Consider the following 13,876-nt stretch of genomic DNA (forward strand, 5'->3'; position numbering starts at 1 on the left):
CAAAGTAGGCCTGGACTCTGACCACAAAATTCAGGGAGAAGAGCCCTTGGCAAAAGAAAGCTGAGACAGATCAGGAGGTGCAGAGGAACCCATGGGTGGCTTTTTGGGTCAGTGACCCCATTTTGTTCAGTTCACACTCATGAATTTGAGCATCCCCCAGATACAGGCCAGCTCATCAGCCAGTGTACCGCTGCTGTTGTTCCTGCCAAGCTCAGGCCTGCTGCAGGCAGTGGTAAGCAGCGTTGCTGTACTAGTTTCCATGGAAATCAAAACCATAGAAGCTGGTTTCCACCAAAATCGCATTAAAACACAATTTTGTCTCAAGTGGATTATTTTGTTCTTTTCTCTCATTCTTTCTTTTTGCACCATGCAGTACAGATGAAGCTGGATTTAATGACTTAGATGTGTAAAGCACATGCTTCATCGATATGTTAAGCAGAAGCCACTATTTCCATTCAGATGGGATGTCCCTGACTCAAAACTAGGCAGGTCTGAACACTTACCCAGTGTCATTTCCATCACAGAAGTGCTACCTCTTTCTGGCCTGGTTTTGACTACTCATCAGTCACTAGTGAGATTTAAACAGCATTTCTCAAACAGATGCAGATCAGTCAAAAAAGCAAAAGGTCATTCATTTCCCTCCCAGTCTTCAATTGCCCAGCAGCACCGTTGCAACACGCTGCAGCACAGGAACATTTTTGACCCAACTCTGGACCGTATCACAAATGTTCACAAATCGCTCTACAGCAACAAAGCCCTAGAAATGTGGCTGACAGCGCCACTACCTGGTGCCCAAGCTGGGAGAGTGGTAAGGGGCAGCGCCTCCTGCCCGCACATGGGCACAGAGTTCTCCACTGCAGAAGCAGAGCCAAAAGCCCAGCACGCTGCGAACACAAAACATTTTCACTGGGCAGCGCACTGCTGATTTTTTTTAACTGCCACAGCAGCAAAACAAACACTGAAACAAGTTTTTGTTTCAGGTAGATCTGAACATCTAATTTCAACATTTACAGTTCTCCAGGGCTTCTTTGCTTCTGTTTAAAACGCTCACAAGTCACAACAAAGGAAAGAATCTTAGGCCCCCTTAGAGGGAGGGGTAGAGGAGTTTTTCAGCTATGTTGGCCAAGCAGTAGGGATTGACTGAAAAAAAAGGATGCAAGAAGTGTGTTAGGATGTGTGCTTGAGGGGAGAGCAGCAGTCAGGTTTCCAGAGCTTGGTATGTTTTTCTAAAATGCTGAAGAGGTCCAATTAGAGGGATAGAGATATCCACCTCAATACATCCTACAGACCTACAGCAGAGGGTTTTGAGAATGAAGAGACACTCACTTAAGGTCTCTGTATCAACCTAGTCCCTTTCAAGAGACTACAGAAAAACAAGATCTCCTAGCACCTAGCTTCCTTACTGAACGTGGCCTGGACAACACCTCTGTTCCTAAGAAAATAATCTGCTTTGTGCTTTTGAGTATTAAAAAAAAAAAACCAACCCAAACAAGACAAAACAACAAAACACAACAAATCCAAACAACAGTTTGATTTGCCTTTTGAGACAAAGCATTTATTGAATTTGACGCAACTGTGTGACTGCTATGGATTTGGTACTTCTATGTTTTTAACCTCCTGCAAAGAAATTACTCCCCTATGATTTTCCCCACACTTGGTACCAGGCCCCTTTGATGTAACTGTTTCTACTCCAAACTCTTCTCTATCACATTTATGTGCCAGACCACCACATGTCTGACCCTGCCCTCCTCAGAGGGGAACCCATTCCTCAACTCATTTCTCCTTTCCACCCTAGCCCCCGCCCAGTTTGGCTCCTGAAAAGATCAATATTTCATTTTCCTAGACAGGACTAATTAAAGTCTTCCCAGCCATCATTACAGCTTGAGAATCTCCTGGCTTCTGGGGCACCTTGGCAGTCATTGCTCAGGGTATGCACAGCAGGACTCCAGGAACACAGCCCAACTGATGTCCTGCTACAGAACCAGCATTAAGAAAGCCCGAGCTCTTTTCCTTTTTACTGAGTTCCCACAGCACCCAAACACCAGATCTATTACCAGGCAGCATGTGGAAGCACTGATTCCCCCCACACCAGCTAACTTCCAGCACACCTTCACTCTCTTTCTCCAGGCAGAGCCTCTGGCACTGCTGCTTTCTACAGAGGCAAACCCAGCTGATCCTAGTTTGAAAAAGCCTCTGTGGGTGAACTAGCAGGCAGTTAAGCTCTGACTTTAAACTCAAAGCCTCCAAATTGACATTGCTGGCTTTTTTATAAAGTGAGATTAGGAAAGCTTACCAGCCTACATGGGGAGTCACTGTGTTCAAGGCTCAGCAAGGCACATGCTAGGAGGCATCTGTGGGTGGTGATGCTTCCCTGCCCTCAATTCAGCAGCAAAAGAAAAGACCTTTGGGAGGCTTAGTGAGGAACAGGCAGGCTGATAGCCTGAGAAAAAGATCAAGGAGGGAGTACCAGGAAGAATTACTTCCCCTGGAACCCAGCTACTTCTTTCACCATGTAAAAGCTGGTCCATTGACTGCTCTTAACTTTTGCCAGAAAGGATACTTTCCTACCTAGCCAGCTGAGGAGGCCTTCTTCAGTCATTTTCAATCGATATGCCATTATGTCCTAGAAATCTCTCTGCCAGCTTCTGCAGTATCCCTCCAGAAGCAATCGGGAACCCAGGCAAAGAACTGGGGTATGTATATTTGGGGTAAACAAATCCAGCAAGAGACAGCAGAAAGGACCAGGCAAGAAAGGATGGAGGCTCTTTTCCAATCGGAAATGAGGTGGAATAAGAACAGCCTGAAACACTTGTTTCAAAGTGGATTTTATTCCAGGCATTAAACAGATTCTGGCACATGCTTTCTTCAAGAAAAGGGAAAACAAATCTGGGCTCCACATAAATTACATCTGGCAAAGTACAACTTACAAGTGAGTGGGGAAAATAAACCTTTTGAAATTGATTTCTGTGCAACAGTAGTTTCAGCTCCTCTTAAATAAACCCCCATTGGTTCACAGCACATGAAATTACATTGGGTAATCTAACACAATAACAGCTTTCTTAAGAGGTATTACCAATGCAAATGCTCTGTCTTGACAGTCTAGGGGGCTGTTTAAAGTAAACAGGAAAACAGGGTGAGCAGCTGCTTGTTCTGACTGATAAAGAAACAAATCACTAGGCCAAATTTTGCTTTCAAAAGCCCCACTGGAGTCCTGTTCCAAAAAATGGTACTGCATGGACCTTGGTGGGGAAAAAAGAATCACAGAATCACAGAAAAGACCATATAACATCACTTCTCCTTCCCTTCAGTGCAAGAGAAATGCAAAGTATGCTGATAATGCATTTGGACTGACAGGACTGTTTATTCTAAGAAGTTTCGTTTGCCCACACTTGAAAGCAGCCTTTAGAAATGCACCTCCTTGGCCATGTGGAGAGAGGTCTGCACTGGGTCTACAGGAAGGCCCTGCGAGCAGTGCATTAGCTGACAGCAGAATAAGCCATAGGGATGTGACCTCAGGAGAACAAGTCCAAAACCAGGTACAGTTAGGGCTCTGGTAGCCCCTGACTCCAGCAGCAATTTCAGTTACTGACATCCAGCATACGCCCACTTCTTCCCTTTTCTTTGCCAGTCTGAGGCAGCTGAAGGAGGGTGTCCAACATTCAGCTGCCCCAGCTTCCAGCCCCATATAGATACCAGCTCCCATTCTGTCAGGTGGTGAGGAGCAGTAGGAAGAGAGGCATGAACCAACACAGCTGGTCCAGGTACCTCTGCTCTGGGAGTCGTCACAACCTCCAACGTTGGAGCCAAGCACGAAGTCAAGGGCAGTAGCCAGTGTGTTATAAGAGCCTTTTGAACCAGGGCTGGCCCAGAGCTTGGAAACTGGATACAAGCAGAGTTTCTGTGGTCTGCAGCAGTCAGGAGAACTGTTTGTAGAGGAGCTGGGTCCAAGTTCCAGCACGGTTATGAAGAAGGAACTGCAAGAAAGCAGTGGGAGCAAGGAGGCAGTACCTGGTGGAGGAGTGAACACGCTGTTAGCTGCAACCCTTCAGCTGCTGGAGAGTGAAATGGGGGAAGCTCAGAAGGTCCACTTAGGAGGCATTTTGACGAAAACACGTAATCCTTTAGCATATCATTGTACACAGATCTTACATACAGAGCCTGCTCAATGGCCTTTTGCCTATCTTTGCATCAACTTCTTTTCAAGACAGGTATGTGAGAACTTGACTGTTCCTGTCTCCTACTGCCTAATGATGCTGTTCTGGAAGTAGCATGTCCTGCATATTCTCGTTTAAAAAGGCAGCTGGTAGTAGGATGACATCTTACCCCCCGATGGGGTCTGTCTGCCCTGCTATCTTTCTGTTCCTAGGTTGTTTTCTTTCCTTCTCTGCTCTTTCCTGGCCTCAGTGGTTCAGGCCCAAAGCACCTCTACAAAGGGAAAGAGAAATCTCTGCAGAGTCAGTGTCCCCATTCACACACAGAAGGGTAGCTGCACCATGCTGTAAGCTTGGGACTAAAAACTGCCTCTGGAGTTCTCACAGTGGGCAAATCATTCATCTCGTTAATCAGCATTAAGATGATAAGCTGACATCAAAAGTGAAGGGGGAAACAGGAAAAGAGCTCCTGCCACATGACTGATGTATTTTTTTTAAATGAAAGAACCGAGAAGAGAAAACAAATGGTCTAGTTCTCGCACAAGCACTTTTGAGGACACGCAATGTATGAAGAACAGTATCTGTTCTTTTGTCAACTGTTTGGGCTAATACCAAGCCAGGAGAAAGAATGAAAAAATGATACAAACATGATTAAAAGCAGCCAGCTGTTTAGAATCCAAATGAACATCCTGTTTCTTCTACACCAGATCAGAAAGGATCTAGGCTAGGAATTGCCTACTGAAGGTGGCCCCACCACCTGGTTCCCCTGTCAGGCTCTTGGATAGGAGGATTGGTTTACAAAACCTAGCGCCAAGAGGAAAATTTTACAGATCTAGTAGGAAAAGGTAAGGTTGTGGGGATTTTTCTTTTTATCTGAATAGGAAAGTTTCTCCTGGCAAGTCTGAAAATCCACACTCAGCTACAGCTGACTGGTAACTGGGAGCAGGACTGGGATGCTAGCTAGACACACCAGTTGTGTTTAGTATTTCCAGAACACACAGGAGGGATCTCTCAGGGCAGGCCTGTACTGCGGCAGCATTTGTGCAGGGGGCAGTTTCAGCTTCACCAACTAACCTCCCCAAGATGCCTACTGGGAGGAGAGCTGGGCATCGCAAGTGGAACAGGCCCAGACCCTTTCATCTCTTTTTTCTGAGAGAGAGGAGGAAAAGCAACTAGACAGAACAATTGGGTGGCTTGTCATGCCAGACTGTACTCACAAGGGCCACATGGAGCCAGAGAGCCAGCAAGAGGGCTGTGCTCCTGCCCAGCCAGCAGCAGGAAGCCTGTGATGACCCAGGGCCTGTTTCCTCCTGCCTCTCTGGCCTGAGCCAAGCGCCCTTGCACTGCCAGTGTGTGCTGCCCACACAGCCCTGCACATCTCCCTCAGTGTGGGGTGCAGCAGTGCCTGGTAGCATCAGGAAGAGCAGCAAGAGAACGGTCCCAGTCTCCCCAGCATCCCAAAGTGTTGGCACCCGTCTCTCAACAGCTGTGCAGGAGTGTGGTACCCTAGAACCCAGGTCCAGCTGAGCATGGAGGCAGGGCTGGCCTTCTACCCATAAAAAACTGGAAGAAATAATTCAATAGGGAATAATCCCCAAAACAAGCCATGGTTATGCTGCTAAAACAGATTGTCCCTTTTCCGGCTCTCTTGTCAGCATTGTGCCAAGCTCAGCTCATTTGGCTGTGGCGCAGCTGCTGTGGGCAGAGGAAGGAATGGGCCTGCTACAAAGAGGTTACAAACCTCAGAGTCTGCTAGTTCCTTTCGAGACCCTCCACTTGTCATGATGACCCTTCTTCTGGCCAGTCCTCACTGTGAGACACACATGCATAAATGCACGATGTTAGAGCAAAAAGCCAGGGAAGCCGAAGAGCTACCAATGTTTGTACATTGTCAAAGCTGTTGGACTGAAGGTCATGAACTCTGGATGCAGAGAAAGGAACAGATGGGGAGAGCTACAAGGCAGCTCTGGTCACTGACTATTGGGCTGGGTCCTCTCCCCTCTCTGGGTGCAGCTGTGCACAGACATCAGCTACAAAGTAGAACTTCAGACAACAGATGGGAAGATTTCAACAACTCTCCTCATCCGTCTCTCACTCCAGCTTCTCCTCTGAAAAGCTCAAAAACACCAAGTGCTCAGCTGAAATGGTGGCTTGCTGATGGGCACAATGAAAACATTTAGGGTCAGACCATTCCTCCCTTCTCAATCGCCCTTTGTTCCCAAGGTTTCATGCACAAAGAAACAAGATCTCTGTGCTACCATCATGTTGCTTGTAGCAGCTCCCACTGTTGGCCAGGTACACCTGCTTGGCAAGGGTTGGTCACCACTCTCCCAGTCTGGTTTTCCAGGCAGAGACCGCTGACAAAGTGTTGAATGAAACTGCCTTTCATCTTCCACTTCTGTGAGAAGACAGAGAAGAAACATGCTGTTACTACCATTTCACGACAAAACTGTGACTCCAAGTTGAAGGAGAAAGGTTGAGCATAAACCTCAAATAAACCCCAACAACTAGGGAGACTGAAAATTTGGGTACGGGCAGCACCTCCAAAGCACTGGTCTCTTGTATTAACAACACCTGGAGTTTGAGTTTAGCTGAATTATAGGGCTAGATATTCAGAAGCATCTAGAACACAGACAACACAAAAATCAGCAAGCAGTGGCATTTCCAAAAGCATATTATATTCACAGTTTCCCTGCCATTCTTTGTCATGCATCTAGGCACCCAAATACCTGTCAAAACCTAAAACCCTTCTCCCCAATCCATAGAAAGCAAAGTATTAAAAGCTCTCCCAACATGGAAAGCAGTCCATCAACAGAAAGCAAAAATCACACTTATTACTGCTTGACTGGATCATATCTATCTCTCTTCCATGTCCCTTCATGTCTTCTTGCATCAAATTCAAGATTTTTATCAGCACTGCATTGAAAGCTCTGCACATTTCTCAGCTCATCTTTCTAATATTTTCTGTCCTGCCTACACTGAAGTTTATAAGTGTCCATTTGGCAACTTCTTGGTACATATTCCTCTAATCCCTGCAGTGCTATCCTCTGGGTCTGTTCACCTCAAAGCATATCCACAAGGTCCCACATGCAATCCTTTCCTGAAGGTCCACTTTGGTTGTGCTGCTTTCCAGGAAACGAAATGTATGTCTTAACGTTGAATTGCAAATTCTGCTGGGAAAGGGCTGTACCTTCCACCCCTGCTGGAAAGAACTGGGGCCATTGTGGCTGATAGTGAGGAGGAAAAAAAAGAAGTAGAAATGAGTCTGAGGACTTGGGATCTCCCTGGTGAGGCTGCACCATTTCCCTCCAGTGTGGCACAGCTGAGATCAGCAGGTTATTGGACTGAGTGATCCAGGCTCTGGGATTTTTCTCATCCCTCTTTTCAGTCACAGGGACGACCCAGTTAGAATTATGGTCTGGATGCTCGGTCAGTAAACAGCTTACGAATATTATAAGGATGTATTGGCTAACCCACAAGATGGATGAAGAAAAAGAAACAGCTTGACAACAGCTTGACTGATTGACCTCAAGGCTGCTGCAGAATATGCAAAGAGAATAAAAAAAATCCTGCAATATCTGGGCATCAAAACCCACCAACATTTTAATTCTTGGGTAACACAGTAAACCAATTGCCACATCCTGTGTGGTTTAAGACATCCAGATATGTTCACATATTGCTGGCAGCTTTCCTCCAAATCTGTGTGCTGGTTCTATGTCTTGGAGGGCAGGCCAGCTGCAAAGCCTGAAGTAACTAAATACCAGAGGCAGGATCACTTCGCCAGCACCGCACACCCTGTCTGACAGGACACCACTAAAGGAGAGAAGCAGAAAGAAGCTAGTTTTAATAAGCAAGGGGGAAGAGGAATGTAGTGACAATGGGGAGGAAGATGCAATGCAGTCTGTGCACTGCAGTGCCCTCACCAGCTGCTGCAGCCCCCTGCCCACACAGGTCCCAGAGCCATCTGAGTCTCATCTGGCAGAAGTCTCCCTACAAAGAGCTGAGGAAGAGTTAATATAAAGCAGCAGCTGTGTTGATGGAGTGGAAAGCAGGAGGTCTCCTTCCCTGGGAAGCAGCATACTGTGACCAGCTGGTGTGACCTCTGCACAATGGCCTCCCCACCACTGTTTTTCAGGGTCACAGACACTTCAGTGAAGGGCCTCTTGACCTTCTCCAAAGCACACTTAGTGTGTAAAGGGGAACTCTCCCTTGCCTTCCATCCTTCCTCTGCCACTCTGTACTTGTGAATTCCCAGCCTCCTCCTTCACCTTCCCCAGTGCATGTGCTAGAGAACACCCACCAGCCATCTCTGCCACACACCACACAGCTCACCAGAAGACTCCCCTGTAAAGGAGTGTACTGTTGTCAGATTTGAGATGGAGGACCAGGGAAATTACCAAGAGACACTGTTTTTCTTCTCCCCACTAGCCACTCAGGAGAAAACCAGCATCACTGGGAGGCTCGCTAATGTTATTCCTCCAGATCAGAGACCTGCTGCCATTCCATCTCTCCATGCTGAGCAGGTACCCGCTGTGATGTCTGCAGGGAGAGTCCACAGCAACAGACACAGCAGGACACCAGCAAACACTCACCAGAGCACATTTGCTGCTGCTAACAAAACACACCAAATCAATCAGCTTCTCAATGACTCATACTTAGTTTCAAGTCACTCCAGATCCCTACGTTCAACAAAAAGTGGGGTAAGGATGGGAAAGGAGGAGGAATGCTGAAAAGGTGACAACGTTGAATGTAAGGCTGATCCAGGCTGCAGAGAGATGGCATGCCTAGAGCTATTATAAAGCACATTGACAGTAAAGGTGAAATTAGGGCTCCTCATCTCACATGGAAGTGGTATTCTCAGAATTACAGATTCTACCCTTTCTGGTCAGAAACTGTGGTTTGCTGCCCTCCATGAAATACCACAGCAACTCCCCTGACTGCACCTGAACCTTTCATGAGACCGCCCCACTGACTGCCAGGCCCCAGGATGACCCAGGACAGCTCAGCACCTAATCCTGTAGGGACACATCATATCTCAGACCCTTGAGGAGGGTGGGCAGTAGGAATGGGTGGAGATAGGATGCTCATCTTCCACCATCAGCCACCTAGAACAACTTAGGCTAAACTGGTTGCCTGGTGACATAATTCTGGAGGTACACAAGTACCGAGGTACAAGCATCTTCTGGGCAGGCCCAGCTTTCTCCACAGAACACAAGGACAGCCTGGACAGCTAACTCTTAAATGACAGTGATGATGCCCATCTTTAGGAAAAACAAACAGAGTAGATACCTCCTACATGTGCAGCCAAACATTACAGTGAGTCCTATGCTCTCCTCTCCTACACCAAGACTGGCCTGTACTTGGAAGGAAAGCTTTTGGAAGATATAAGCATTGCACAATCTGAAAAATTTTGGCCTGAAAATCTTCCTTGGTCTCCTGTTCTCGTGCAGATGGAGATAATACAGTTTACTGGTTACAGCAGGTTTGAAGTAGAGATCGAAAAATAAGAATCCATATTTCCTTTGAAATATTGTGTCTTGATCCTCTTCTCCAATGTTGGCCAAAAATTTCCCCAGTCTTGCGTAAAGTTCTCTCCCCATCTTTATTATCTATCATTGTAAAGTACTCTGAGGTGACTAGATAGAAGCACTCCATGTGCAATTACTAACAGAAAAGTCAAAAATAGCCAATCCTTTTCTACCCAATATATAAAAGAGCTGAAAGTGTTTACACTAGTGTAATTTTTCAGCATAATCAAAAGTCAAGTGCTTTCAAAACAGACAGATTTTCACTCCTTCTCTTTTCCAATAGTCTATATAAAGTTGTATTTGTCTGCTCTTTGAGTAACGTGATACACTGAGAAGCAAGGTGGGAAAAAATTCCCAATCACATCCAAAGGCACAAAGGACTTCAAATACTGTTTGTCTCACAAGAAAACATAGTGTCCTCATTTTCAGGTTGGGGTCACATTCCTTCAGCACATTTTAATGAAATATGTCTGTTTAATAGGATTTCTCAGCACGCTTCTTGTTCTGTTGGGAAATACCGTGCCAGTGTTTCTCATTTTCATTCTCTTGTTTTAGTGTCTGACTCTCACTTTGTCTTCCATTTGTCCTCACTATAATACAAATTAAGACACCACTCCCACTGTCAGTCAGAGCCAAAACCAAAGCTAAAGGCAATAATTTATCGTGCATTCATCTAAAAATGCGATTCTCCAAATAACATTATGGATAACATCCATCTGGTTTGAAATCTAGTTCTGATTATGCAGAATAGCTCTTGGCTGGTCTTCTGCTAGCAGTGCCAGCTGTTGCTGTTGAATGATCAATGGGATCATGGTGCCAAATAGATTTTGGTCCCAGTTCCTTTCAACCCAAGGGAGAATAGCCTAACAGAACCAAAAAGCATCTAAAGTTTTACCATTGTCTCATATGCTCCTACTTGCAAAATTCTAGACTTAATTTGAAGTAATACTCTAGATACAGCTCATAATATTATAAAGCCTCTGCCAGAGTATTACATATATGTTAGAAGGACTGTTGTTATCACTCAAAAGTAACAAAAAAGTTATCTGCTCTGCAGACACGCTTAATGGACAACAGCTGTGTAGCACAGGCACAGATTCAGCATGCTTGAAAGCAGAAAAAATCTTTAGGAGCTGTATGGTGCTGCTGTAAGCATCTAACCAATCTGTTCTGGTGACGCTAAAAAATGAAGCCATCATGTGCCCCTTTTTTTGTCAGAAATCTTGCTTTTGCATCACTCAGACACAGACATGAAGTCTAGATCCAGAAAAGTCCAAACACCTTCTGCCACAGACCTCTGATGACAGTGACAGCAGACATGTTCAAAGCTGGTCTTTCATCATGCCACCGTCTCCTCTCAAGGTATTGTAGGTGTGACACTGGTTGCCCTGGCTCACCCCCTTCCACTCAGACCACCTACTCGGGGCTCTTGCTTGCCATTTCCACCTCTCTGAAGTAGCTGAGCTTCCCTTCCTGCACTCCCACTCAGCCCCTCTGACTTTCTGAGAAACCTGCTTGAACTGAGGAGTGGCTTACACCCACATGTAGTTTGAGAACACTGCTCTCTCCCAGCACTCATACTTTGGGCTGCAAGTACCCATGGGGAGACAGGCAAGTTGCAGGGCAACTGAGGGAGTTTGTTCCCTCCAGCTTTCCTCTTTCCTTTTGCACTTCAAAGTTTCTACAGCAGTGGTGATCTCCTTGAAACTCAGCCTCGCAAATGTCAGAAGCTGGGCTTGGGTGACATCCTGGGCAGGGGGTTCTGCAAACTGCCAACCCAGGAAGAACAAGACTCCTTCTCTGTCTTGGTTCTCTGTTGCCAGAAACATGCCTTGTCGGCCCAGACATACGTTCTCAGATGACCCCCAGAAAAGCTGTCAGCTTCACTTTCAGTTCTGGCTAAGACCCAGCAGAGAAAGAGTCAGTTCCCAAAGTGAGTAGAAATCATTGCACTAAATGCCTGTGGCCCCTCTAGAAAAGAGATGGAGGAGAAAGAATGGGATAGTTTGCAAAGATGACTGACTTCAAGCTAATTAAAATCCAATGTCAGTATTAGCAACAATTACTGTTGTGTTTATGAAAGGAAGGGACCATAACAACATTCCCCAAGAATACAACAAACTGGAGCACTGCAAGTGAAACTGGCTCAGAAGTAGAAATCTGGAATGGGAGTTCAGGACTTCCAAAAAATCCCCAATGTTTCAGACCATTTCAAACCAAATTAGATTAAAAACTCAAATGCGCTCCTCCCAACTCATGACCACGTCATCCCTTCAACCACAAGGCAGTTTGGAATGGCAGCTGTGATTCAAATTAGTCTCTAATTATTCGAAATGTTTTAACAAAATCCTTGCTTACAGTCAGCTGGATAAATCATCTGCTCAGTCAAGTCCTTGATTTAAGTGCAGTTTGTTCACGTAAGGTAATGGAAAACAACAGCTCACATCCTTAAGCGTGTGTGCATGTCTTTATAATGAGGCTGTATATAATCAACACATCAAGGCTCAATAAATCCTATTCCATCAGCAGAATGAGCCTGCTTGTGTTAGCCTGGATTAATCTCTCTTCTGGCTAATAATGCTTGCACTCCACCTCTCTTCAGGGGACCCTTGTCCTTCCATGACAGGGGAGGTGGGGAAAGACAGCTGATTTTGGCAGCTGCTAGAGTCCTCTCTGCTGACAGGGAAGAAAATGCTGGAAGGCACCTAAGGAGAAGCTAAGTGACCTAATTACACAGTAAGGGGGTGAGTGATTACCAACAAGTAAAAGAAGCAGGCAAGCACAGCCCACTGGGGATATCCTTGCAAGCCTAATCCGAACTCAGAGTTTTCCCAGTGTATTCACGGTGACAACTCTTCAAGAGATTTCTGTATTAACCAACCCTCAAGAAGAAAGTCTACACAGGCTTTCCAAAAATGGGCAAGATTGGATTTCAGTGCTTTCTTTCAGGAAGAAATCCAGAGATTTGTATAGCATTTGAACATACTGACAAAAGAGGATGCTGCTGAAGACTGGTAGCAAGCTGAGCCGTCTCCTACCTTTGGGCTATCAAAAAAATAACACAGAGGCAGCACGGCCTTAGATGACTGAAAATGTGTTCTGTCTTGGTGTAGAGAGAAGCATTGGATTTAAGGATAAAAAAAGCCCAGTCCACTGTCTGCCAGTGCTGCTTTGTCACCTGCTGTGTTTTGCCCAATTCTGCTAAAAAAGCGCATGACATCTCTGTGAGGGCACCCTGCGCCATTGAAGAGGCCATCTCTTACCTTGTGCCATAAGGCAAAATGACTTATGTGTCCTGACAGATCAGGGATGCACATCTTTGAAACAGCATAAGAGTCACGGAGCTGCATTTTGTTGGGAACAGTGCTGCTGTGGTTTTTTCCTCAGGGAGCAGTTTGGGTGGAACATACAGTGCTTTATGTCAGTCAGTATTTCTCAAATGAGTTGCACACATTCAGTTTTAAGGGTCTGTTCACATGTCCAAAGACAGCACCAAGAATACAGTTCTTTCACTTACTTGTAAATAAGTAAACAAATGATAGCACACACCACCCTTTCCCTGGGTATCTCAAAGCATTTGCTGCTTATCTACCCCCCTCTGATGCTGTGCTCCATCCATGCACTGATTTGGGTGAACATAAATGTATCCAAGGAGTGAAGTCGGGGTGCTGCTGAGCTGGAGCTGGACCTAACCACACTGCTGAGGGCCCAGGCAGAGCAGACAACCTCACACTATTTTGGTCTGTGTTCCCCACTTTGGTCGCAGGTGATTTCATACATCCAAGCTTATGAAACACATTAGAGAGGGAGGTGCAGAAGATGGAAGGGACTTTCATACACTTCGATAGTACTAGGTTTGCCGCTGCAGGTTGCACTGATGTAGGAACACTGGTATGTGACAAGGAAGGGATTAAAAACAGGTGCACAGTTACCTACCTGTCTGCCATCTTTTTGATTGCAGGCTTCCAGTGTGATGTGAGAGCCCGTAGAGAAGGAGGTAACGGAAAGACACTTGTCCTGCTGTCTAATTAAAGGGTCACTGAATACCCACTCCTTTGGCATAAGAAAAAGAAAGGTTCCATTAGAATCATAACAGTGATGAGATGAGGGAGAAAGAGTTTTTTCTGTCATACATTTCAAAAACCTGTATCCTTTGTTCAGCTCTTACCAAAGGCTCCCTGGAAAGACTACAGCAGC

At 45.8% G+C, this 13,876-nt stretch overlaps 1 protein-coding gene across 1 annotated transcript in view; it reads right to left on the reverse strand.

The window, feature by feature from the left end:
- Positions 1-2,809: 2,809 nt before the first annotated feature.
- The window catches only part of GALNT16 (polypeptide N-acetylgalactosaminyltransferase 16), a 76,454-nt gene continuing 65,387 nt past the window's right edge, over positions 2,810-13,876 (reverse strand). The window contains exons 14-16 of the mRNA XM_065838779.2: positions 13,616-13,732; positions 6,410-6,549; positions 2,810-4,008 (exon numbers count right to left, since the gene is read on the reverse strand). Of these exons, the coding sequence (XP_065694851.1) occupies positions 6,412-6,549; positions 13,616-13,732 (255 nt within the window). The 3' untranslated portion in view covers positions 2,810-4,008; positions 6,410-6,411. The remainder of the gene's footprint in view (positions 4,009-6,409; positions 6,550-13,615; positions 13,733-13,876) is intronic.

Source organism: Patagioenas fasciata, chromosome 5 (assembly GCF_037038585.1).
Source record: "Patagioenas fasciata isolate bPatFas1 chromosome 5, bPatFas1.hap1, whole genome shotgun sequence".
NCBI lineage: Eukaryota > Metazoa > Chordata > Aves > Columbiformes > Columbidae > Patagioenas > Patagioenas fasciata.